The 27692-nt window shown below is 40.3% G+C and overlaps 1 protein-coding gene across 1 annotated transcript in view; it reads right to left on the bottom strand.

Annotated features, from left to right (window-relative positions):
- FMN2 (formin 2) overlaps nt 1–27692 on the bottom strand; it is a 315421-nt gene that overhangs the window by 22180 nt on the left and 265549 nt on the right. Inside the window, exon 16 of the mRNA XM_079899446.1 lies at nt 9056–9205. Within this exon, the coding sequence (XP_079755572.1) occupies nt 9056–9205 (150 nt within the window). The remainder of the gene's footprint in view (nt 1–9055; nt 9206–27692) is intronic.

Raw genomic sequence — 27692 nt, 5'->3', positions numbered from 1 at the left:
TACATGTAGCTGTCCAGTTTTCCCAGCACCACTTATGGAAGAGACAGTCTTTTCTCCATTGTATATCCTTGCCTCCTTTCTCATAGATTAGTTGACCATAGGTGTGTGGGCTTACCGCTGGGCTTTCTATCTTGTTCCATTGATCTATGTTTCTATTTTTGTGCCAGTACCATATTGTCTTGATTACTGTAGATTTGTAGTATAGTCTGAAGTCAGGGAGCCTGATTCCTCCAGCTCTGTTTTTTTTCCCTCAAGACTGCTTTGGCTATTCGGGGTCTTTTGTGTCTCCATACAAATTTTAAGACTTTTTGTTCTAGTTCTGTAAAAAATGCCATTGGTAATTTGATAGGGATTGCATTGAATCTGTAGATTGCTTTGGGTAGTATAGTCATTTTCACAATATTGATTCTTCCAGTCCAAGAACATGCTATATCTCTCCATCTGTTGCTATCATCTTTAATTTCTTTCATCAGTGTCTTATAATTTTCTGCATACAGGTCTTTTGTCTCCCTAGGTAGGTTTATTCCTAGGTATTTTATTCTTTTTCTTGCAATGGTAAATGGGAGTGTTTCCTTAATTTCTCTTTCAGATTTTGCATCATTAGTGTATAGGAATGCAAGAGACTTCTGTGCATTAATTTTGTATCCTGCAACTTTATCAAATTCATTGATTAGCTCTAGTAGTTTTCTGGTGGCATCTTTAGGATTCTCTATGTATAGTATCATGTCATCTGCAAACAGTGACACTTTTATTTCTTCTTTTCCAATTTGTATTCATTTTATTTCTTTTTCTCCTCTGACTGCTGTGGCTGGGTCTTCCAAAGCTATGTTGAATCATAGTGGTGAGAGTGGACATCCTTGTCCTTTTCCTGATCTTAGAGGAAATGCTTTCAGTTTTCCACCATTGAGAATGATGTTTGCTGTGTGTTTCTCGTATATGGCCTTTATTATGTTGAGGTAGGTTCCCTCTATGCCCAATTTCTGGAGCGTTTTTATCATGAATGGGTGTTGAATTCTGTCAAAAGCTTTTTCTGCATCATTGAGATGATCATGTGGTTTTTATTCTTCAATTTGTTAATATGGTGTATCACACTGATTGATTTGCATATATTAAAGAATCCTTGCATCCCTGCGATAAATCCCACTTGATCGTGGTGAATGATCCTTTTAATGTGTTGTTGGATTCTGTTTGCTAGTATTTTGTTGAGGATTTTTGCAGCTATATTCATCAATGATATTGGTCATTAATTTTCTTTTTTGTAGTATCTTTGTCTGGTTTTGGTATCAGGATGATGGTGGGCTCATAGAATGAGTTTGGGAGTGCTTCCTCCTCTGCAATTTTTTGGAAGAGTTTGAGAAGGATAGGTGTTAGCTCTTCTCTAAATGTTTGATAGAATTCACCTGTGAAGCCTTCTGGTCCTGGACTTTTGTTTTGTGGAAGATTTTTAATCACAGTTTCAATTTCATTACTTGTGATTGGTCTGTTCATATTTTCTATTTCTTCCTGGTTCAGTCTTGGAAGGTTATCCCTTTCTAAGAATCTGTCCACTTCTTCCAGTTTGTCCATTTTATTGGCATAGAGTTGCTTGTAGTAGTCTCTTAGGATGCTTTGTATTTCTGCGGTGTCTGTTGTAACTTCTGTTTTTCATTTCTAATTTAATTGATTTGCGTCCTCTCCCTCTGTTTCTTGATGAGTCTGGCTAATGCTTTAACAATTTTGTTTATCTTTTCAAAGAACTATCTTTTAGGTTTATTGATCTTTGCTATTGTTTTCTTTGTTTCTATTTCAGTTATTTTTCTTCTTTCTTTAGGTAGGCTTGTAAACGTATAAACTTCCCTCTCAGAGCTGCTTTTGCCGCATCCCATAGGTTTTGGATCATCGTTATTTCATTGTCATTTGTCCCTAGGTATCTTTTGACTTCCTCTTTGATTTCTTCAGTGATCTCTTCGTTATTTAGTAACGTATTGTTTAGCCTCCATGTGTTTGTGTTTTTTATGTTTTTTCCCCTGAAATTCATTTCTAATCTCATAGTGTTGTGGTCAGAAAAGATGCTTGATATGATTTCAATTTTCTTAAATTTACTGAGGCTTGATTTGGGACCCAAGATGTGATCTATCCTGGAGAATGTTCCATGCACACTTGAGAAGAGAGTGTAATCTGCTGTTTGGGGATGGAATGTCCTGTAAATATCAATTAAATCTATCCGGTCTATTGTGTCATTTAAAGCTTCTCTTTCCTTATTTATTTTCATTTTGGATGATCTGTCCATTGGTGTAAGTGAGGTGTTAAAGTCCCAAACTATTATTGTGTTAGTGTCGATTTCCTCTTTTATAGCTGTTAGCAGTTGCCTTATGGATTGAGGTGCTCCTATGTTGGGTGCATATATATTTATAATTGTTATATCTTCTTCTTGGATTGATCCCTCAATCATTATGTAGTGTCCTTCCTTGTCTCTTGTAACATTCTGTCTTTTAAAGTCTATTTTATCTGATATGAGTATTGCAATCCAGCTTTCTTTTCATTTCCATTTGCATGGACTATCTTTTTGCATCTCCTCACTTTCAGTCTGTATGTGTCCCTAGGTCTGACGTGGGTCTCTTATAGACAGCATATATATCGGTCTTGTTTTTGTATCCATTCAGCAAGCCTGTGTCTTTTGGTTGGAGTATTTATTCCATTCACCTTTAAGGTAATTATCGATATGTATGTTCCTATGACCATTTTCTTAATTGTTTGTTTTTTGTTTTTGGTATGCGGGTCTCTCACTGTTGTGGCCTCTCCCGTTACAGAGCACAGCCTCCAGATGTGCAGGCTCAGTGGCCATGGCTCACGGGCCTAGCCGCTCCATGGCATGTGGGATCTTCCCAGACCATGGCACAAACCCGTGTTCCCTGCATCGGCAGGCAGACTTTCAACTGCTGCGCCACCAGGGAAGCCCATTGGGTTTGTTTTTGTATGTCCTTTTCTTCTCTTGCGTTTCCCACTTAGAGAAATTCCTTTAGCTTTTGTTGTAGAGCTAGTTTGGTAGTGCTGAATTCTCTTAACTTTTGCTTGTCTGTAAACCTTTTGATTTATCCTTCAAATCTGAATGAGATCCTTGCTGGGTAGCATAATCTTGTTTGTAGGTTCTTCCCTTTCATCACTTTAAGTATATCATGCCACTCCCATCTGGCTTGTAGAGTTTCTGCTGAGAAATCAGCTGTTAACCTTATGGGAGTTTCCTTGTATGTTATTTGTCATTTTTCCCTTGGTGCTTTCAATAATTTTTCTTTGTCTTTAATTTTTGTCAATTCGATTACTATGTGTCCCGGCGTGTTCCTTCTTGGATTTATCCTGTATGGGACTCGCTGCGCTTGCCGGACTTGGGTGGCTATTTCCTATCCCATGTTAGGGAAGTTTTCGACTATAATCTCTTCAAATATTTTCTCGGGTCCTTTCTCTCTCTCTTCCCCTTCTGGGGTCCTTATAATGTGAATGTTGTTGTGTTTAATAATTTCCCAGAGGTCTCTTAGGCTGTGTTCATTTATTTTCATTCTTTTTTCTTTATTCTGTTCAGCAGCAGTGCATTCCAGCATTCTCTCTTCCAGGTCACTTACCCATTTTTCTGCCTCAGTTATTCTGTTATTGATTCCTTCTAGTGTAGTTTTCATTTCAGTTACTGTATTGTTCATCTCTGTTTGTTCTTTCATTCTTCTAGGTCTTTGTTAAACATTTCTTGCATCTTCTCGATCTTTGCCTCCATTCTTTTTCCTAGATCCTTGATCATCTTCACTGTCATTATTCTGAATTCTTTTTCTGGAAGGTTGCCTATCTCCACTTCAGTTAGTTGTTTATCTGGGGTTTTATCTTGTTCCTTCATCTGGTACATAGCCCTCTGCCTTTTCATCTTGTCTATCTTTCTGTGAATGTGGTTTTTGTTCCATAGGCTGCAGGATTGTAGTTCTTCTTGCTTCTGCTGTCTGCCCTCTGGTGGATGAGGCTATCTAAGAGGGTTATGCAAGTTTCCTGATGGGAGGGACTGGTGGTGGGTAGAGCTGACTGTTGCTCTGGTGGGCAGAGCTCAGTAAAACTTTAATCTGCTTGACTGCTGATGGGTGAGGCTGGGTTCCCTCCCTGTTCGTTGTTTGGCCTGAGGCAATCCAACACTGAAGCCTACCTGGGCTCTTTGGTGGGGCTAAAGGCAGACTCTGGGAGGGCTCACACCAAGGAGTACTTCCCAGAACTTCTGCTGCCAGTGTCCTTGTCCCCACGGTGAGTCACAGCCACCCACCGCCTCTGCAGGAGACCCTCTAACACTAGCAGGTAGGTCTGGGTCAGTCTCCCCTGGGGTCATTGCTCCTTCCCCTGGGTCTCGATGCTCACACTACTTTGTGTGTGACCCCCAAGAGTGGAGTCTCTGTTTCCCCCAGTCCTGTCAAAGTCCTGCAATCAAATCCCACTAGACTTCAAAGTCTGATTCTCTAGGAATTTCTCCTCCCGTTGCCGGACTCCCAGCTTGGGAAGCCTGATGTGGGGCTCAGAACCTTCACTCCAGTGGATGGACTTCTGTGGTATAAGTGTTCTCCAGTCTCTGAGTCACCCACCCAGCAGTTATGGAATTTGATTTTACTGTGATTGCACCCCTCCTACCATCTCATTGTGGCTTCTCCTGTATCTTTGGATGTGGTGTATCATTTTTCATGAGTTCCAGTGTCTTCCTATCGATGATTGTCCAGCAGCTAGTTGTGATTCTGGTGTTCTCACAAGAGGGAGTGAGAGCACATCCTTCTACTCCAGCATCTTGGTTCAGGTCTCATAAAGATGTGTTCTTAACACGCCTTACCAGAATGTCATATGACCTTGTGTGTTGTCATGATCAGGACTTTATATTAAATGATGGAGAAACAGCCACTGAGCATCTAGCATGGAGACACTGTGCTACATACTCTAATATATAACCTCATTTAGTTACACAGTCTCACTGCAAAACAGGTATTACTGTCTCCATTTTGCTGACTTTGAAACCATGCCTTGGGACTTCCTTGGCAGTCCAGTGGTTAAGACTTCACCTTCCAATTCAGGGGCTGCGTGTTCCATCCCTTGTGGGGCAGCTAAGCTTCCCACATGCCTTGTGGCCAAAAAACCAAAACACAAAACAGAAGCAATACTGTAACAAATTCAATAAAGACTTTAAAAATGGTCCACATCAAAAAACTCTTTAAAAAAAAAGAAAGCATGCCTTCCTAAGACTCAAGTGGGCAAGAGGGAGAGCTAACTCAAATGCTCATGTTTTCCACACCACATCAATGAGAAGGACAGCAGACCTTTTCACCATAGACTAGAAGTTCACCATTTCAAGAAATACATCTACTCACTCATGCGAGTCATTAGGAAAAGTCAGAAAATATGTTACTACCACTCTGTACTCAGCCACCAATTAGAAAGAATGGGATGAGGACATTTTATAGAGTATTTACAACCTTAAACATATTATTCAATGTATACTTTCCAAATTAGAGCAAGGAAAACTTGAACAGAAAAGAAAACTTCAACCACACCATTAAACCACCTTTTGGGTTATTTCTACCATGCTAGGGCATTCTGCTAGTTACACAGGTTACCTTTAAAGGCTTAATAAATTAGGGCTAGTAGATTATTATTTACTTTCTTTGGGCAACTGCTCTCCCTAACTCCAGTGACAGTGCTGAGAACGAGACTGTCGACCATGGCAACACTCCCCTCTGGCTGCAGGACTACGTCTGTGAACCACTGAACCAACCACGGTATCCATGCCTCTGGCCACTGTGGCTGATCCAAAGATGAACACGACTCCTCTGGAGTTCCTCCCTGGAATTAATCTACAGGGTAGAGAATGCCCTCTCCTCCTGAGTTAGGAGAATGTGAGCCATGGCTGGACTGATGGCCAGGGGTCCACTCATAAAGAAACAGCCTGGCCTGGAACTTAGGCTGGAGTACAGAGCAGGTGGGAGGGAGGGTGCTGGAAGGGGAGAGAGGGTGAGAGAGTGAGGACGAGAGAGATAAAGAGAGGAGGAGAGAGAGGAGAGGAGGAGGAGGGGCCATTTAAAAGACAGGTGGCGGCCGGCAGGTAGAGACACACCTGACTAACAGCCCCCTCAGCCTGCCCTGCACAGCTGTGGTTAGTTAGGATTTCCACACTCAGGCACCCACAGCCACCTTCCATCCTGCTCTTCTGTGGTTTGACCGTCTAAACAAAGTCTCTCTTTTTGCTTCCAGTGTTTGGAGTGGGGTTTTTATTACCTCCAGTGACAAACTTAAATTACCTAAGAAAACACGTTCATTACTTTACTAGACTAAGTTCTTATTTCCGTGTCTGCGTCAAATACAATGTGACAAGTCAAATCAGCAAATATGTATGGAAACACCAAAAGGGGGCACTGTGGCCTAGAGGCCCTGAGAGCAACACTGAAAAAGAAGACACAAAACACCATGTCCGAGAAACAAAGACAAATGCAAACATGGAAGAAGTCATGGTATAAAGTAAGAGCAGTACAGGACTATGAAAATATGCAGCCAGTACATATCACAGGAGAAGAGGAGGGAACACTCAGGTTGGGGAGAGCATCCCGTCTGAAAGCACATGTCACGTGAAGCCTTGCTCACACTGACATCGGTGTGTCAGGGGTTTAACTCTTCCACTGGCTGCACCCTGTGTCCTGTACATGTCTGGGGGCATCGGAGCATTCCTGAAACACCCTTTCACCTAACTGCAGAGCACGTGCCAGCAAGCTTACACCAGGGCAAGGCTGCCTTCAAGGGTGGGCATTTGTGCAGCACACAGGGCCCCCTCTCAGGGCTCTGCACTTGGTTTAACAGTTTGCTGTCTTGAAATTTTTAATACTTTTTGAATAACAGGCCCGCCGTTTTTATTTCGCACTGTTTCCTTGAAATTTTGTGGCTGGTTTTCCACTAAGGAAAGGGACAAAATTTTGCTACAAACAATTCAGACCAACAGTCTTACTTTTCAAACCAGTCTCTTTGCCAAGAGACGTAATATAGTTTGGAAGTCAGAGGGCAAAGATGCTCTCTCACCTGCCACATGTTCTTCCTTAGCCTTTCACTAAAAGCAAATGATTTAGGAAAATGAGAAGTGTGCAGTGGAGAGCACCTGTCACATGCCAGTTCACAGCACTGCCAAGTTGAAAGTGAAGTCACCAAGGGTGACTCAAAAAGCCCATCGTAATTTTTTTTTAGCAAAGGATGAAGTATAAAAAAAGGATTGGGTTGATTTTATGAGATATTCAGTGGGCATGTCCAATGCATCAACTATCATAAACAGTGGACTGTTAACCATAGTGTTGCCTGGTAACACAACTCTATCTCAGAGAGCACAGGCTGCAAATGGCTGGTCCTTCCCGACATCACCTCCACGGGGGCCTCTCAGCAGCTTCCCTACAAGCCACGCAGTAATGGGAGCTCAAATGACAGTCCCCCTGCCATCTCGCGCCAGGACCTCCAGAGCCACCTCCACAGGGCCTGCGGCCTCTGATGCAATTCACTTCCTCATCATGTGCCCTCAGGGCAGCTGCCCCCCAACACCAGTCTCCTCACTCCTGCCCTGTCCATGCCTATATCCCACCATGTCCACTCTCATCAGGATCGTCTCAGCTCCCTCGCAAAGTGAAACACTGATCTTTCCATTTTGTTCCTGAGTGTGAACGAGCCCCAGTCCCTTTAGGGGCCCAGGCTTAGATCAGAGCTGAAGAAGGCACGTGGGGAGTAGTGGCGTCAGGAAGGGAGGTTGTCTGTGACATGCTGACGTTAAAACCAGTTTCCTCCTCACCGTTGTCCAAACTGAGCAAGCCTTGCTGGGTGAAAAACTGGAAACATACAGCTAAGTCTGAAAGAAATGAACGGTGGTCCAAATGTGCCGTGTTTACACGATTCTCCCTCCTGTCTCACCCGCATGGACTTCTAACATCTCATCTTTTATGTTAACTCCTGGTGATGTGTTTAGAATAAGCTCAGTGTTTTCCTTCTGCTCAGACTGCTCTCTTTTTGCATCCATTGTTCGCTGAAGCAGACTCCCTTCTCTGATGGAGCCTGGGTTCTAGGTAGGTAATTCTGTGAGTGAGCACAAGCCAGGCACAGTCCACATGCTCAGGACGTGTCCGCATTTAACTTCACCTGATTTAAGGATGGATGAGAATCTACTTACAGATGAAGACTAGGCAGGCGAGCGTGGTTTTGTATGTAAGCAAGACCAAAATGAAGATGATAAGCAGAAAACTGTGGAATTTTGTGCTCTGATGAATAAAGTCCCTTAGGAGGTAAGTTTTCTAAAGCAAAGTCCTTGTTAGGGCCAGGATGTTGGAAAGCACACCAACTGGTTCAGGATTAGGGTTTGGTTTCCTTTTCCTTTTTCCTTCTCCCTCCAGATCCAGCTACTTCGGGATGCTGCCGTGCATGGGCCAGCCTGCTTCCTGACTTGGTAACAGGACACCTCTGTGACTTTCATAATCAAGTGACAGAGACTCTATTTCATGTACTTAAGAAGAGAAACTTCCCTTCATTCCTGAAAGAATTTACTTTAGGAAACGTGATATGATCTGATAAGATTCTTGAAAAATCTTTTAAAAAATATTGATCATCAGTTTCTTGGTGACACCTGGGAGAAATTTTGATATGAATGGTGAAATTTTGACAGTATCTAATGAATTGAACAAAAATAAAACCAAACTGATTCGTCTTACCTTATGGTCTTTTGAAGTGAGTGGGTTTGTCATCTCGGCAGTGTTCTTTCACTCTTGTTCTTACCTTGTTTGCTTCTGTGTGGCCTCCTCATCACAGAAGCTGTTTTACCAGAAGGTGGTCCTGGCAAACCATCACTCTAGCTGTCCTTTGTAGCATCACAGCCATTGTGCTGACTTTTCTTACTCAGGCTGCAAATACTGTCCGATCTCAGCACCCTCTCAGACTGGAGACCCAGAGTTAGAACCTAATTTGTCATTCAGGCTATAAAAGTTGGCAATCCCTAATTGGCCACACCCGAGAAAACATGTTTCAAAATGCCACTGTGTAAATGAAAAACACCTACCTCTCTTGTAGAATAAGTTTGTTTTCTTTCTTCCAAAAGTCTTTAAAGTCGGAGCTGAATTCATGCCAGATACTGAAGAAAACATTTGGGGACACTTCCTTCTCTCCAATTTTTGGTCTCATGAAGAAATAGGCTGTAGTCTCCAAAAAGCTGTCAAAGCATGCACACACACACACAAACACACACACACACGTATAAAAGCTATGATTACTTTCCAACATGGGATATTCTTTCCCCATCCAAATGCTGATTTCATTCATGCAGTTATTATTACCAAGAGGACTCAACTCCTCAGGCACCAACAGTAGTTCTCTTAAGGATTCATGTTAGGGTTTTTGGACTCAGATGTTAGCAGCTGACAAGAGTCCTCCATATACTGGTAGCTATCCCTGGTCCAACCATTTGCAAAATTAATCACTATGTGTCCAACCTATTTCAGAAATGAACCTGTAATCAAGTTGGGACATAAGGGAAGTGTTGGGTCTATACTTTCCTTCTAGACTCTAAACAAATGAAATATCGGCTCTTTGTCCCCAAACTAATATGTCTCTATATGTGTATTATACTGCTTCTATACTATGGGCTTCCTACATTGCTGATGGGAAAAAAAAGCAACAGCCCCGGGAGATACTGACAGAGGCTCCCACTGGAGATCATGGCAGCACCAATGAGTGGGTACCAGCAGGGCGGCCAGCATCGTGACAGTGGGTGGCAGTGCCCATCTCCAGAAGGTGCCATCGAGGCTGCTTCATATTACAACTACATGACACTCAGAAGGGTTTCAAAGGGTTATTTGACAAAGAACATACAACTAGTAAGTGGTAGATTTATGCTGCACCTTGACCTGGACCTCCCAGCCTCCAGAACTGTGAGAAGTAAATGTTCACTGTTTAGGCCACCCAGTCTATGGTATTTTCTTATAACAGCCAGAACTAAGTCAAGGACAAATGATCTAGATTCTTCAATACATAAATGTAAAGGGAAAAAAAAGTCTATTATAAAGACTTAAGAGATATTGTCTGATTATAATGGTTTGAACTTCTTTATATATTGCTTCAAACAAACTGTAAGAAAATAAAATCATATCTTACATATATGAACTAATTGGACTTTCGAACAGAGACTGGGTATTTGGTGACATTAGGGATTATTATTATTTTTAGTGGTAAAACTGGTGCTTGTTATTTTTTAAAGGGGATTTTTTAGCGACACATATTAAAATATATATGGATGAAATTATACCTGTTGAGGATTTGCTTCACAAACAATATGGGAGGCGGCAAGTGGGCAGGGGTGTAGATGAAACCAAGTCAGGAACTGCTGGGTGATGAGTGCATGATGATCACTGTACATTTTGTTTACCATCTCTAAATCACAGCCAAGTTCCTCACCTGTATGGTCTTTAATCTACCTACCCCTACTTCCTTCAGGAAAGTATCAAATCCATTGTCTCCTATTTCCAGCAACTGAAATCTCTTATTACTAGGTTTTCCTTCTGATCCTAAGAGCATATGAAGATTTCTGCATCTATAAATATTCTCTCATCCATGCAGACTCACTGAAAGACACCATGATTTATATACAGTTGCTTTATAATTCAATGCTCCTCTGTCCTCACTTGTTTTGAAATCTGGCTTCACAGGCCACCTTCACTACTTTCTTGCAAGAGTCTCTGATCTAAACATACAACTTTTAGCAATTTTCATTCTCATGTCCTAAAATAATGGAACCATTACTGTCCTGTTTACTTGAACTTAAGAATGAGAAATTACTAACAGAGCTTTTCTTTTACTCCTTTAGGTTAAACCGATGCAAACTGAATTAAATGTATTATTTCCATTTTCCCTTTATGAAACTCTCAATTATAGGAGACAGCTGAGGTAATGATCACCTATTTCATGGCCTTACTTTGTATTAACTTCAGATTTACAGAAAAGTTGAAAAGATAGTGTTCAAGTATGGCCTCCACTCACCTTCTCCTAATATTAACATCTTACCCAGAAACAATACACTTAACACTGAAAGTGAGAGGAACTCTCTTGGCAGGAGCTACTGCAAACTGCCTTCTGAGTAAAGTAAGAGAAACTGTGTCAATGAGTAGGGACAACAGGTAAGGTGGTCACCCCACTGTGGTGCTGCCTGCTGGCCCCAAGACACACACACACACACACACATACACGTGTGTGTGTGTGTGTGTGTGTGTGTATTTAATTGAAGTATAGTTTAAGTATAGTATTGTGCTAGTTTCAGGCTTACACCATAGTGATTCAGTTATTTTTTTCAGATTCTTTTCCATTATAGGTTATTATAAAATATTGAATATAGTTCCCAGTGCTATGCAGGGAACTTATAGGTTCTTCTTGCTAATATATTTATGTATAGTAGTTTTGTTCCACTTGTAGATGTATTTTGGATGTGTTTGTGTAGGGAGGTGAGCTCCATGTCCTCCTACTCTGCCATTTTGATCCCTCTCTGAGACTGATATACTGACATCAGTTTTAATTTATATAAAGGTCCTGGTGTTGTCTCATAGTTATGTGGGGTGAGGGAAAGAGGGAAAGGAACTGAAATCATACAAAGTAGGCACTCTGACCACCATGGAATTAAATTAGAAGTCAATACCAGTAAAACTAACTGTCCAAATCATTTCTTTACCCTTTCTTCTAGTTTTATTGGGATATAATGGACACACAGCACTGTATCTGTTTAAGGTGTACAGCAAAGTGATTTGATTTGCAAACATCATGAAGTGACACCACAGTAAGTATAGTGAACACCCACCATCTCATATAGATACAAAATTAAAGAAATATTAAAATTTTTTTTCCTTGTGATGAGAACGCTTAGGATACAGCAGGATTAATTGTATTTATCATGTGGTACATTACTTCCCTAGAATGTGTACCTTTTAATTAACCTCATCCAATTCCCATCCCCCCACCCCCTGCCTTTGGTAACCACAAATTGGTTCTCTTTTTCTGAGTTTGTTTGTTTGCAGTATAATTGATTGACAACACTATGTTAGTTCCTATTACATGACACAGTGATTCAGTATTTCTATACATACCAAAATGATCACCACCATAAGTCTAGTTACACAGAAATATATTACATAGTCATTGATATAGTTATTGACTATATTCCCCACACTGTACATTTCATACCTGTGACTCATTTATTTTGCAACTCTTAAGTTTGTACCTATTAATCTCCCTCACCTATTTTTCTCTTCCCCCAACCTTTCCCTTCTGGCAACCACCTGTTTTTTCTCTGTATCTATGACTCTGCTTCTCTTTGTTATGTTGTTCATTTGTTTTGTTTTTAAATTCCACATATAAGTGAAATCATATGATATTTTTCTTTCTACATCTGACTCCTTTTGCCTATGTCCCCAGGGTCAGCTCCAGTTGCCTCTTGCCTCTCCAGGAAGCTCTACAAGATCAGCAGGTGGGTCTGACCCTGGCTTCTTTCAAATTACTGCTCTATTTCCCACAGCCTTCTGGGTCTCCTGAAAGTAAGTCTCACTGGTCATCAAAGCCAAACATTTTGGGGGAGAGGGAAGATGGTGGAAGAGTAAGACGTGGAGATCACCTTCCTCCCCACAGATACATCAGAAATACTTTTACACGTGGAACTACTCCTATAGAACACCCACTGAACGCTGGCAGAAGACCTCAGACTTCCCAAAAGGCAAGAAACTCCCCACGAACCAGGGTAGGGAAAAAGAAAAATCAGAGACAAAATAATAGGGAAGGGGACCTGCACCAGTGGGAGGGAGCCATGAAGGAGGAAAGGTTTCCACACACTAGGAAGCCCCTTCAAGGGCGGAGACTGCGGGTGGCAGAGGGGGGAAGCTTCGGAGCCACGGAGGAAAGCGCAGGCACAGGGGTGCGGAGGGCAAAGTGCAGAAATTCCCGCACAGAGGATCGGTGCCGACCCACCAGCCCGAGAGGCTTGTCTGCTCACCCGCCGGGGTGGGCGTGACTGGGAGCTGAGGCTTGGGCTTCGGTCAGAGCGCAGGGAGAGGACTGGTGGCGTGAACACAGCCTGAAGGGGTTAGTGCACCACGGCTAGCCGGGAGGGAGTCCAGGGAAAAGTCTGGACCTGCCAAAGAGACAGGAGACTTTTTCTTCCCTCTTTGTTTCCTGGTGCCCGAGGAGAGGGGATTAAGACCGCTGCTTAAAGGAGCTCCAGAGATGGGCGCGAGCCGTGGCTAACAGTGCGGACCCCAGAGACGGGCATGAGATGCTAAGGCTGCTACTGCCGCCACCAAGAAGCCTGTGTGCGAGCACGGGTCACTATCCACACCACCCCTCCTGGGAGCCTGTGCAGCCCGCCACTGCCAGGGTCCCGGGATCCAGGGACAACTTCTCTGGGAGAACGCACGGCGCACCTCAGGCTGGTGCAACGTCACGCCGGCCTCTGCCGCCACAGGCTCGCCCCGTACCCCTCCCTCCCCCTGGCCTGAGTGAGCCAAATCCCCGAATCGGCTGCTTCTTTAGCCCCGTCCTGTCTGAGGAAAGAATAGACACCCTCAGGCGACCTACACGCAGAGGCAGAGACAAATCCAAAGCTGAACCCCGGGAGCTGTGTGAACAAAGTAGAGAAAAATTTCTCCGAGCAGCCTCAGGAGCAGCGGATTAAATCTCCACAATCAACTTGATGTACCCTGCATCTGTGGAACACCTGAAAAGACAATGAACCATCCCAAATTGAGGAGGTGGACTTTCAGAACAATATATATTATTTTTTCCCCTTTTGCGCTTTTTGTGAGTGTGTATGTATATGCTTCTGTGTGAGACTTTGTCTGTATAGCTTTGCTATCACCATTTCTCCTAGGGTTCTGTCCATCTAATTGTTTTGTTTTACTTAAAAATTTTTTTTCTTAATAATTATTTTTTATTTTAATTACTTTATTTTTTATCTTACTTTATTTTATTTTATCCTCTTTCTTTCTTTCTACTTTTTCTCCCTTTTATTCTGAGCCATGTGGATGAAAGGCTCTTGGTGCTCCAGCCAGGAGTCAGTGCTGTGCCTCTGAAGTGGGAGAGCCAACTTCAGAACACTGGTCCACATGAGACCTTGCAGCTCCACGTAATATCAAATAGCGAAAATCTCCCAGAGATCTCCATCTCAACGCCAAGACCCAGCTTCACTCAACGATCAGCAAGCTGCAGTGCTGGACACCAAATGGCAAACAACTAGCAAGACAGGAAAACAGCCCCATCCATTAGCAGAGAAGCTGCCTAAAATCATAAGTCCACAGACACCCCAAAACACACCACCAGACCTGGACTTGCCCACCAGAAAGACAAGATCCAGCCTCAAACACAGGCACTAGTCCCCTCCACCAGGAAGCCTACACAACCCACTGAACCAACCTTAGCCACTGAGGACAGACACCAAAAACAACGGGAACTACGATCCTGCAGCCAGCAAAAAGGAGACCCCCAAACAGTAAGATAAGAAAAATTAAAAGACAGAAAAACACACAGCAGATGAAGGAGCAAGGTAAAAACCCACCAGACCTAATAAATGAAGAGGAAATAGGCAGTCTACCTGAAAAAAAATTTCAGAATAATGATAGTAAGGATGATCCAAAATCTTGGAAATAGAAGAGAGAAAATGCAAGAAACATTTAAAGGACCTAGAAGAACTAAAGAGGAAACAAGCAATGATGAACAACACAATAAATGAAATTAAAAATACTCTAGAGGGGACCAATAGCAGAATAACTGAGATAGAAGAACGGATAAGTGACCTGGAAAATAAAATAGTGGAAATAACTACTGCAGAGCAGAATAAAGAAAAAAGAATGAAAAGAACTGAGAACAGTCTCAGAGACCTCTGGGACAACATTAAACACATCAACATTCGAATTATAGGGGTCCCAGAAGAAGAAGAGAAAAAAAACTGAGAAAATATTTGACGAGACTATAGTTGAAAACTTCCCTAACATGGGAAAGGAAATAGTTAATCAAGTCCAGGAAGCACAGAGAGTTCCATACAGGATAAATCCAAGGAGAAACAAGCAAAGACACATATTAATCAAACTATCAAAAATTAAATACAAAGAAAACATAGCAACAACAAGCAGCAAGGGAAAAACAACAAATAACACAAAAGGGAATCCCTATATGATTAACAGGTGATCTTTCAGCAGAAACTCTGCAAGCCAGAAGGGACTGGCAGGATATATTTAAAATGATTAAGGAGAAAAACCTACAACCAATATTACTCTACCCAGCAAGGATCTCATTCAGATTGGATGGAGAAATTAAAACCTTTACAGACAAGCAAAAGCTGAGAGAGTTCAGCACCACCAAACCAGCTTTACAACAAATGCTAAAGGAACTTCTCTAGGCAAGAAACAGAAGAGATGGAAAAGACCTACAATAAAAAACCCAAAACAATTAAGAAAATGAGAATAGGAACATACATATTGATAATTACCTTAAATGTAAATAGATTAAATGCTCCCACCAAAAGACAGAGACTGGCTGAATGGATACAAAACCAAGAACCATCTATACACTGTGTACAAGAGACCCATTTCAGACCAAGGGACACATACAGACTGAAAGTGAGGGGATGGAAAAAGATATTACACGCAAATGGAAATCAAAGAAAGCTGGAGTACCAATTCTTATATCAGGCAAAATAGACTTTTAAACAAAGACTATTACAAGAGATGAAGAAGGAAACTACATAATGATCAAGGGATCAATCCAAGAAGAACATATAACAATTCTAAATATTTATGAACCCAACATAGGAACACCGCAATACATAAGGCAAATACTAACACTCATAAAATGGGAAATCGACAGTAACACATTCGTAGTAGGCGACTTTAGCACCCCATTTCACCAATGGACAGATCATCCAAAATGAAAATAAATAAGGAAACACAAGCTTTAAATGATACAGTAAAAAAGATGGACCTAATTGATATTTATAGGACATTCCATCCAAAAACAACAAAATACACATTTTTCTCAAGTGCTCATGGAACATTCTCCAGGATAGATCATATCTTGGGTCACAAATCAAGCCTTGGTAAATGTAAGAAAATTGAAATCGTATCAAGTATCTTTTCCGACCACAATGCTATGAGACTAGATATCAATTAGAGGAAAAGATCTGTAAAAATATAAACACATGGAGTCTAAATGTTGCACTACTTAATAACGAAGTGATCACTGAAGAAATCAAATAGGAAATAAAAAAATATCTAGAAACAAATGACAATGGAGACACGACCCAAAACCTATAGGATGCTGCAAAAGCAGTTCTAAGAGGGAAGTTTATAGCAATATAATCCTACATTAAGAAATAGGAAACATCTCGAATAAACAACCTAACCTTGTACCAAAAGCAATAAGAGAAAGAAAAACAAAACAAAACAAAAAACCAAATTTAGCAGAAGGAAAGAAATCATAAATATCAGATCAGAAATAAATGAAAAAGAAATGAAGGAAATGACAGCAAAGATCAATAAAACTAAAAGCTGCTTCTTTGAGAAGATAAACAAAGTTGATAAACCATTAGCCAGACTCATCAAGAACAAAAGGGAGAAGACTCAAATCAATAGAATTAGAAATGAAAAAGGAGAAGTAACAACTGACACTGCAGAAATACAAAAGATCATGAGAGAATACTACAAGCAAATCTATGCCAATGAAATGGACAAACTGGAAGAAATGGACAAATTCCTAGACATGCACAACCTGCCAAGAGTGAATCAGGAAGAAACAGAAGAAAGAGAAAATATGAACAGACAAATCACAAACACTGAAATTGAAACTGTGATTAAAAATCTTCCAACAAACAAAAGCCGAGGACCAGATGGCTTCACAGGCAAATTCTATCAAACATTTAAAGAAAAGCTAACACCTATCCTTCTCAAATTCTTCCAAAATATAGCAGAGGGAAGAACACTCCCAAACACATTCTACAAGGCCACCATCACCCTGATACCAAAACCACACAAAGATGTCACACAAAAAAAGAAAATTACAGGCCAATATCACTGATGAATATAGATGCAAAAATCCTCAACAAAATACTACCAAACAGAATCCAACAGCACATTAAAAGGATCATACACCATGATCAAGTAGGGTTTATTCCAGGAATGCAAGGATTCGTCAATATACACAAATCAATCAATGTCATACACCATATTAACAAATTGAAGGGGAAAAACCATATGATCATCTCAATAGATGCCGAGAAAGCTTTTGACAATATTCAACACCCATTTATGATAAAAACCCTGCAGAAAGTAGGCATAGTGGAAACTTTCCTCAACATAATACAGGCCATATATGACAAACCCACAGCCAACATTGTCCTCAATGGTGAAAAACTGAAACCATGTCCACTAAGATCAGGAAGAAGACAAGGTTGCCCACTCTCACCACTCTTATTCAGCATCATTTTGGAACTTTTAGCCACAGCAATCAGAGAAGAAAAAGAAATAAAAGGAATACAAATTGGAAAAGAAGTAAAGCTGTCACTGTTTGCAAATGACCTGATATATACATAGAGAATCCTAAAGATGGTACGAGAAAACTACTAGAGCTAATCAATGAATTTGGTAAAGTAGCAGGATAAAAAATTAATGCATAGAAATCTCTGGCATTCCTATACACTAATGATGAAAAATCTGAAAGTGAAATTAAGAAAACACTCCCATTTACTATTGCAACAAAAAGAATAAAATATCTAGGAATAAACCTACCTAAGGAGACAAAAGACCTGTATGCAGAAAATTATAAGAAACTGATGAAAGAAATTAAGGATGATACAAATAGATGGAGAGATATACCATGTTCTTGGATTAGAAGAATCAACATTGTGAAAATGACTCTACTACCCAAAGCAATCTACAGATTCAATGCAATCCCTATCAAACTATCACTGGCATTTTTCACAGAACTAGACCAAAAAATTTCACAATTTGTATGGAAACAGAAAAGACCCAGAATAGCCAAAGCAATCTTGAGAACGAAAAATGAAGCTGGAGGAATCAGGCTCCCTGACTTCAAACTATACTACAAAGCTACAGTAATCAAGACAGTATGGTACTGGCACAAAAACAGAAAGACAAATCAATGGAACAGGATAGAAAGCCCAGAGATAAACCCATGCACATATGGTCACCTTATCTTTGATAAAGGAGGCAAGAATATAATACAGTGGAGAAAAGACAGCCTCTTCAATAAGTGGTGGTGGGAAAACTAGACAGGTACATGTAAAAGTATGAGATTAGAACACTCCCTAACACCATACACAAAAATAAGATAAAAATGGATTAACGACCTAAATGTAAGGCCAGACACTATTAAACTCTTAGAGGAAAACATAGGCAGAACACTCTGACATAAATCACAGCAAGATCCTTTTTGACCCACCTCCTAGAGAAATGGAAATAAAAATAAACAAATGGGACCTAGTGAAACTTAAAAGCCTTTGCACAGCAAAGGAAACCATAAAAAAAGACGAAAAAACAAACCTCAGAATGGGAGAAAGTATTTCCAAGTGAAGCAACTGACAAAGGATTAATCTCCAAACTCTACAAGCAGCTCATGCAGCTCAATAACAAAAAACAAACAACCCAATCCAAAAATGGGCAGAAGACCTAAATAGACATTTCTCCAAAGAAGATATACAGATTGCCAACAAACACATGAAAGAATGCTCAACATCATTAGTCATTAGAGAAATGCAAATCAAAACTACAATGAGATATCATCTCACACCAGTCAGAATGGCCATCATCAAAAAATCTAGAAACAACAAATGCTGGAGAGGGTGTGGAGAAAAGGGAACACTCTTGCACTGCTCGTGGGAATGTAAATTGATACAGCCACTATGGAGAACAGTATGGAGGTTCCTTAAAAAACTGAAAGTAGAAGTAACATATGACCCAGCAATCCCAGTATTGGCATATACCCTGAGAAAACTGTAATTCAAAGAGTCAGGTACCACAATGTTCATTGCAGCTCTATTCACAATGCCAGGATATGGAAGCAACCAAAGTGTCCACCGACAGATCAATGGATAAAGAAGTTGTGGCACATATATACAATGGAATATTACTCAGCCATGAAAAGAAATGAAATTGAGTTATTTGTAGTGAGGTGGATGGACCTAGAGTCTGTCATACAGAGTGAAGTAAGCCAGAAAGAGAAAAGCAAATACCGTATAGTAATACATATATATGGAATCTAAGAGGAAAAAAAAACTTCATGAAGAACTTTGGGGTAAGACATGAATGGAGACGCAGACCTACTAGTGAACGGACTTGAGGATATGGGGAGTGGGAAGGGTAGGCTGTGACAAAGTGAGAGAGTGGTATGGACATATATACACTACCAAACGTAGAATAGATAGCTAGTGGGAAGCAGCCACATAGCACAGTAAGATCAGCTCGGTGCTTTCTGACCACCTAGAGATGTGGGATAGGGAGGGTGGGAGGGAGGGAGATGCAAGAGGGAAGAGATATGGGAACATGTGTATATGTATAACTGATTCACTTTGTTACTAAGTTTCACTTAGTAACAAAGTTTAGTTTAGTTTAGTTTAGTAACAAAGTTTAGTTTCACTTAGTTTCACTTTGAAACTAAGACACCATTGTAAAGCAATTATACTCCAATAAAGATGTTAAAAAAAAAAAGCCAAACATTTTGGGGGCTTGTCTTCTTGGTGCAGGAGCCCCAGGCTGGGGATCACAGGATGGGGCTTGGTCTCCTCACCCTTTGGGGAAAATCTCTGCCATTGTAATTATTCTCCTCTTTGGGGTCAGCCACTCGGGGGTATGGGTCTTGACTATACCACATCTCTGCCCCTCCTACCTGCCTCTTTCTGGCTCCCTCTTTATATCTTTAGTTGTAGAAGCTCTTTTCTCCTCATCTTTCAGTTTTTCTCATCAGTAGATGTTGTGTAAATAGCTGTAATTTTGGTGTGTCCATGGCAGGAAGTAAGCTCAGTGTCTTCCTACTCTGTCATCTTACCCATATTCCAAAGCCTCCAAATCATTTCTAAACAATTCACAGGTCAAAGAAAATATCTCAAGGGAAATTAGAAAATGTTTTGAACTGTAAGTACAACATATCAAAATTTGTAGGATGTAGTTAAAGAACTCAGGTGAAAATTTATAGCATAAAATGTTCTTAGAAAAGAAGAAACTTCTAAGATCAATAAGATTTCACCTTAGAGAACTAGAGTAAAAAATACAATTTAAGCTCAAAGCAAGCAGAAGAAAAGAAGTAAAAATTAGAGCAGATATAAATGAAATAGAAAAAAAGAAAAACAATGGAGAAAAATCAGCAAAACAGAAAGCTGATTTTTGGAAAAGATCAATAAAATTGATTAACCTCTGGTCAGGTTAACTAAAGAAATAAGAGAAAAAAGCACAAATTAGTAATGTAAATAATGAAAGAAGGGTTATCACTATTAATCCCATGGACATTTAAAGGAATGTTATGAATAATTCTTTGCCAACAATTTTGATAACTTAGATAAAATATATCAATTCTTTGAAAGACATCAGCTACTAAAACTTTCTTCAGACATCTCCATCTATTAAATAAATTAAGTCAATAATTAATAACCTTCCAAAAAGAAACCATAAGATCTAGGTGGTTTTTCTAGTGAGTTTTCTACCAAATCTTTATAGAAAAGTTAAATCTCTTCCAGAAATTAGAAGCAGAAGAAAGAGTTCCTAACTCATTCTATATGGCCAGCAATTGCCTAATACCAAAACAAGATAAATACATTACAAGAAAAAAAGTACAGGCCAACATGTCTCTTGAGCATAGATACAAAAATTCTCAACAGAATACTAGCAAATAGAATTCAACATGAATAAAAATTGTTTTACACCATGACAAGTGATGTTTATTCTAGTTATGCAAGATGGGTTCAATATTCAAATAAAAAAATGTAATCTACCACATGAACAAGCTAAACGAAAAAAATCATGTAATGATATCAACTGGTGCAGGAAAAACATTTCACAAAATCTAACACCATGATAAAAACTCTCAGCAAACTAGGAATAGAGAACTTCCTTGAATTGAGGAGGAACATCTACAAAAAACCCTAGAGCTAACACCATACTGAATAGTAAGAGACTGAATGCTTTCCTCCTAATAGTGGTAATAAGGCTAGGGTGCCCTCTTTCACTTCTATTTGCACCATACTGGAAGTCTTAGCTAATACAACAAGACAAGAAAAGTAAATAAAAGGCATACAGATTGGGAGGGGAGAAATAAAACTGTCTTTATCTGCAGATGAATATGTTTATATAGAAATGCCAAAGAATCTACAAAATAATTCCTGGAACCTATAAACAAATATAGGAAGGTTGAAGGATACAGGTCAATATACAAAAGTCAATTGCTTTCTTATACACCAGCATTGAACAATTAAGTTTTGAAATTAAAAAATATATAATTTACTATAGCACAAAAAACATGGAATACTAAGGCATAAATCTAACTACAGATATAATATCTATGAGGAAAATTACAAAACTCTGATAAAAAAAATCAAATAGGATCTAAATAAATGGAGAGCTAGTCTATGAACATGGGTAGGAATAGTCAATATTGTAAAGATGCTAGTTCTTCCCAACTTAATTTGATTCATGTAATTCCAATAAAAATCCTAACAAGTTATTTTGTGGATATTGACAAACTGATTCTAAAGCTTATATGGAAGAGGAAAAAGACCTGGAATAGCCATCACAATACTGAAGAAGAAAAACAAAGTTGAAGCCCTCACATTACCCAATTTTAAGGCTCACTATAAAGCGGGACAGTGTGGTATTATTAGAGAAAGAGTAGACATGTGTTCAATGAAACAGAATAGAGTGTCCAGAAGTAGGCTCACAAATATAGTTGACTGATCTTTGAAAAAGGAACAAAGGCAAGTCAATGGAGAAATGACAGTCTTTTCAACAAATGGTGCTGGAACAGCTGGCCGTTTATATGCAAAAAACACACAAAAGGAACCTAAACACAGACGTCACATCTTACACACACACACACACACACACACACACACACACACACACACACACACACCCCTAAAATACTGATCAACAACTTGTGGTGGTGAGAAAAGTTAAATAATTTGAAGGTGTTATATTATTTTGGGAAGGGACAAATATATTAAATATATTTGTTAATTTAAAGGTATTAAAAATAGGAGAAATAAAATGTATCATGTCTATGGCAACCACAAGTACACATCTTTCAGATCTCCCAGGTTCCAACTGAGGAAAACGAAACTGACCGAGGGCTTCAGCTGCTGTGCTCTGGGGTCAGCCATTTCATTTACACAGAGGCCCAGGGTTGCCCCCTGCCAGTGAGTGAACACAGCAGGGTGCTGGTGCCGGTGCTACCCTAGGGGACACAAGGCTCTCCTCTCAAAGGCGAACTTGGCTGAAGGACTTCCAATCAGCTTTGCCAAAACTTTCTGGTAACTGCACTGCAGTCTGAGACTTTTGCTATCCAGTCTTCCTTCCTTCCCTCTCCTCCATGGGAGCTGGACCTGCATCCAGATCTAACAGCTGCCCTACCATCCTCTGGATCCCTTCCTGTTTCTCCCAGTAAATCCAGTCTTGGCACCTGCTTCTTGGAGAACCTGAAATAACATAAGTGGAGCCACAAGGAGCCTGAGAAAACAAGCAGTAAGTTGAGGTCTGGGACAGATTCAGTCACCACCCCACTGTCCTGCGTGGCACGTGGCATGGACCCTGGCACACTGGAGGCTATAAACTGCTAACAATATCACCGAGGTGGCCTAGAAAAATATCCTTGTGTGGGAATGTCCTCGCAGGTGTGATTATTCAGGCTACTGAAGACATGGTGAGAACAATGCCACATAGACAGCGGAATTGGCTGACTACGGCTAGGTTGGATTGACACCCTGCAGAGGGATAATGAGAGGCCCTGGGCTTAACAGACAGTTAAAGACTAGGGGCAACTTGGTGGTTTGGAAAGAGACAGTTGTCACCTGTAGTGAGAGAACAGATAAAGCTGCACAACAAAAAGAAGATATAACAGCCAGGCTGAAGAGTTCCAGAGACATTTAGATGCACAGCCAAGCAGGTCTGCTAAGCTAAAGTCAGACCCTGGCTGGGAAAACCTGGGATCCCAAAACAAGCGATGAAGATAACTGACAGTCACCCCTACAGATCCCTAAAACTGTCAAGAGTTTGTAGAGGGCCCCACTCTTCTCTAGTAAAGGTGAGCACCTCAGCTAGGGAAGTGCTAGACCTGATGTAGGAAAAGAGATTATACACCCATGTTGCTGCAAGAATTAGCCATGTGTAGTGGCAGGAGTTGGGGGCGGCTCTTACAGGCCTAGAGTAAGCTATGGCCAAGGCAGAGGAGAGCAGGCATGGCTCAGCTGTCCTGGACAATCGCAGAGCAGGGAGTGAAGAGGCTGAGGGCAGTGGGCATGCCTGTGTGTATCACATGAGTCCAGAACACTGAGCAAAGGAGTACTCCACGGGAGGTCCCAGAGGGCCCACCACACATCAAGGCTGTCAAGAATGCACTGGCAACAGGGGCGCTGATGTTGCTCTGTGCTGTGGGCCAGGGAAGCCAGTAGGAGAGATCACAGCTGAGCCCATTAAAACCCATGGGGATGATGGAACCCGGGAGTACAGGGGCCAATGGTGAAGCCCAGTGGCCAGAAGCCTGGGGTTATCATCGTGACTGACAGGGGGTCTTCCCTACAGAGAGTGTGGAGATGGTTACTAGATCATGGTATCCTTAGAAGCAAAAAAAAAAAAAAAAAAAAAAAGACATTGCTTAACATCTACAATCAAATAAAAGGGCAAGAATAGAGGAACAGGAGGATAAGGGCAGTTGCTTTAATAAATTGTCAAGATCCCTTGCTCAGTTCCTGGAATTGTGCTGATTTCAGATCCAGAACCAACCGACAAAAGGGATGACCCTGAAACGCTGTGGGGAGCATGTACTGTACTGATGCCCTCAGTCCTTTCCCAAAGGGCTCTGCAGCTACTGCTCAGGGATAAAGGGAAATATCCAGGCATTTTGAGAGGTATGGGACACAGGATCTGAGCAGACATCTACAGCTTTGTCATGGCCACCTGCACTAGAGGGGGGCCCCACACACCAGAAGTCCCTGGGCCAGAGCCCCGCCCATCAACGAGACAGCAGCCTCAGCAGAAGGCAGGGCCTGGCAATCAAAGGGACCAGGGTCCAGCCACGCCTATGAAACCACCCACAATAGTCAGCCTGCCACAACAGAAGGACCAATGCAGCCCAATAGGGGCACCCCTAGAGCATATAGCTCTGGTGTCCAGAGGGGAGTGTGCTGCTGGGACCCACAGGATATTTCCTACAAAAGGCCACTTCTCCCAGGTCAGGAACTGTAACCAACCTACAAGATACATAGAGTAAAAACAGCAAATTATGCAAAATGAGGCGACAGAGGAACATGTTCCAAACGAAGGAAAAAATAAAACCCCAGAAGAACTAAGTGAAGTGGAGATAGGCAACCTACTTGATAAAGAGTTCAAGGTAATAAAAGTAATGACCAAAGAACTTGGGAGAAGACTGGATGAACAGAGTGAGAAGTTAGTTTTCAACAGAGTTAGAAAATATAAAGAACCAAACAGAGATGAAGAATTCAATAACTGAGTTGCAAGGAGGAGACTCAAGTAGTGAATGATTAGAGAAGTGAGAAAATGCAGAAACAAAGGAAAAGCAGTCAAGCAAGAAAAGTAATAGCATGAACAGCAGTTCAACCATAACTCAGAGTCACAGGACCCTTAGTGCCTCCTCAGGGTTCTATACAGAACATCTTGATGTATATCCTCCAGTTGTTCTGTAGGAACTAAGACCCCACCCGGTGGAGGATAGTAACTACATGCTGACCACAAGCCTGTAGACCCCAGACTGACTGGAGCCAGAAGACTGATGATGGAGATTCTCAAAACATCATCCTGTTACCTCATCACCAGTCAGTCAGTAGAATGTCCATGACATGATCACATACCCTGTGACTGTTACCCCTAATGTGGCTTTTAAACCTGCCTTGAAAGCCATCAGGGGTTCAGGTCCTTTGAGCATGACCTGCCTGTTCTCCTTTCTTGGCGCCTGCAAGAAATGCTCTACTTTCCTTCATCACAACCCGGTGTCAGCAGATTGACTTTGCTGTGCATTGGTGAGCTGACACAAGCGTGGTTTGGTAACAAAGTGAGTTAAAACTTCACATACCTTTATGGTAAATTAATAGATAATGGCTAAATAAATAAATAATGAAGTAGTTGTACAAGGCTATTATTGAGAAATATGGCAGAAAATACGAGGGGAAACAGCGAAGAGAAAGGTAAATGGGTGTAAGGAAGGGTGGGGCAGGAGGTGGCTGCTTTTTGTTACAAGTCTGGTGGTACTAATTGACTTTTTCAACTCCGTCTATATTGGAGAAATGAAAATTGATCAAAAGCGGAATGAACTAGAGAAGCAACGTATGCCTGGAAAATATAAGAATAATGAACAAGCCAAAAAAACTTTCCTAAACTAACTTGACTACCTATCCTCTGCAATTTGTTACTTAGAAGAACAACAACAAACAATAGATAACTTAGAAGTAGTAACAAAAATAGAAATAAACATTGATATTCTGTGGCTACCATGCTTGGGAAGCTTCCCCCAATTTTAAACCCTATAACTATTTCCCATTATTTTCTTCTGGTTAAAGTTTCAATTTTAATGTTTATTTCCTTAATCCTTTTGCAATTTATTTGGTTAATGGCCTGAGGCAGAAATCTAGAAATCTAGATCTACTTCTGGCAGAATCTCACTATCCTAAGGTTGATTTTCCCCTTCTGAATGCTAACACCTTGTTCACTATTTCAAAATGCCTTCATTTTGCTGCTCTGTCACTGACTGTCAATTTTTCAGATTCCTAGATTTAGCCAGTGAGAAACTTCAAACAGAAAACGTTAAAGGCAGTGTTTTGCTTCTGAGCTGGCATGTAAATATGTCTTTTTTAGGATGGAATTAAGAAATAACAATTTTTAAAATGCCAGTACCCTTTTATACTTATGCTTATATGTTGTGTAATAGCTAGCAGCAAACCTTCTCTTTTTTTCTAATTTATGAATTATTATCTGGGAGACATGATGTCCCATCCTTCACTTGTTGTTCTATAAATCTTACAATTAATATCACTAAATTTATTCTGCATCAAATGATAAACATTATACTTGAAATAAGCTACCAAGTTCTGGATTTTGACATTTAGTTTTCTTTTAAAATTTTTTATCAAAATAGTACTAGAGTGGGTAGTTATTTGTGGTTACTGATTTTAAAAAATGTTTTAACATAAAAAATTACTTAGATATGCATACCCTTATATTCCTAGTACATTTTGACCTTGAAATGTATAATAGGTTATGAAAAAAATGCCATCGTCTTAAATCAACATAGTAATATTTAGCAACTGCAGATTTAGCAAAGCAATAGGACATCTATGACTATTTTAACTCTTGCTACTTGTTTTCCTTATTATTTGCTCATTTCTATTAAAATGCTACAATGCAAGATAATTCACAGAGTTTACAGAAATATCATAATGCTGAATAACTGTGTGTGTGCAAGTTATTGGGGAGGTTAGGGAAGAGATTCTCCCCTCCCCCCAGAGATTTATATGAGGAAATTAGAGCTCATAATCCATTAAAATAGAACCTCGCATTTTTCTACAGGTACTGTGTAAGGAAAGCACTTTTAATAGCATGAAAGTGTAAAATGTATACTGCTTTTAACATGAGGTCCAAATTCTGATAGTCTGTATCTGAGAACATGGCTCAGCCACTTAAATAGCAGAGTTGATAAAACATATGTTTCAGATAAAGTTGGTAGGTTTGAAGTATTATCTTTATTTATCCTTATCTAACCAGGAACATGTGGAATGTAACCAAAGAGAAAAAGGAAAGATAAGCTGCATGAGTTTTGAAAAAGATGAGACTTGTATTTTTATATTCATGAGTAAGGACAGGAATTAAAAGGTCCTTAACACAGATTTTAAAAATATGTATGTCAACCTGTAAGGCACTGTTTCTCTTAAGACATCACTGGAGCATCTGAGGATCTTCAAGTGAATATCCTCAGATGCTCCAGTGATGTCTTTTGAAATATCAGAAGCAATAATTTTCTGGTTATTTGCTAATGGGCCTATATTTCAAGTTCTCTAAATAAATGACTACAGAGTACCTGTGTTACCAATATGCAACCATGCTTTCGGTTGTCACCAAATGCTTGAAATGAAATCAATTTCAAAAGAGTGAGGTCTAAGTTTCAGGTCATAAAAAAATAACATGGGATAAGACACTCTACTAGATATTGACTCACCACACCCTAGAATAAAACAAGAAAAAATACGCTTTATGTAGTCACAAAGTGAGATGATGTGCTTTATGTTTAGTGCAGTGGCTTTATCACGTCCTATTTCTAGTTTTCTCTTTCTTTTCTGTTTATGGAAATTATTTTCCAGTTTCCTGCTGCCTTTTTTCTCTCTCCTTGCTCTCTTTCTGGTGGATTCTTGATGGTGAGTAACTCAGAGTCAAGAACCTTCTGGCCTACTT

This window comes from Stenella coeruleoalba (assembly GCF_951394435.1).
Source record: "Stenella coeruleoalba genome assembly, chromosome: 16".
Taxonomy (NCBI): domain Eukaryota; kingdom Metazoa; phylum Chordata; class Mammalia; order Artiodactyla; family Delphinidae; genus Stenella; species Stenella coeruleoalba.
The sequence above is the reverse complement of the archived record's forward strand: the minus strand, read 5'-3'. Positions and strand labels throughout refer to the sequence as shown.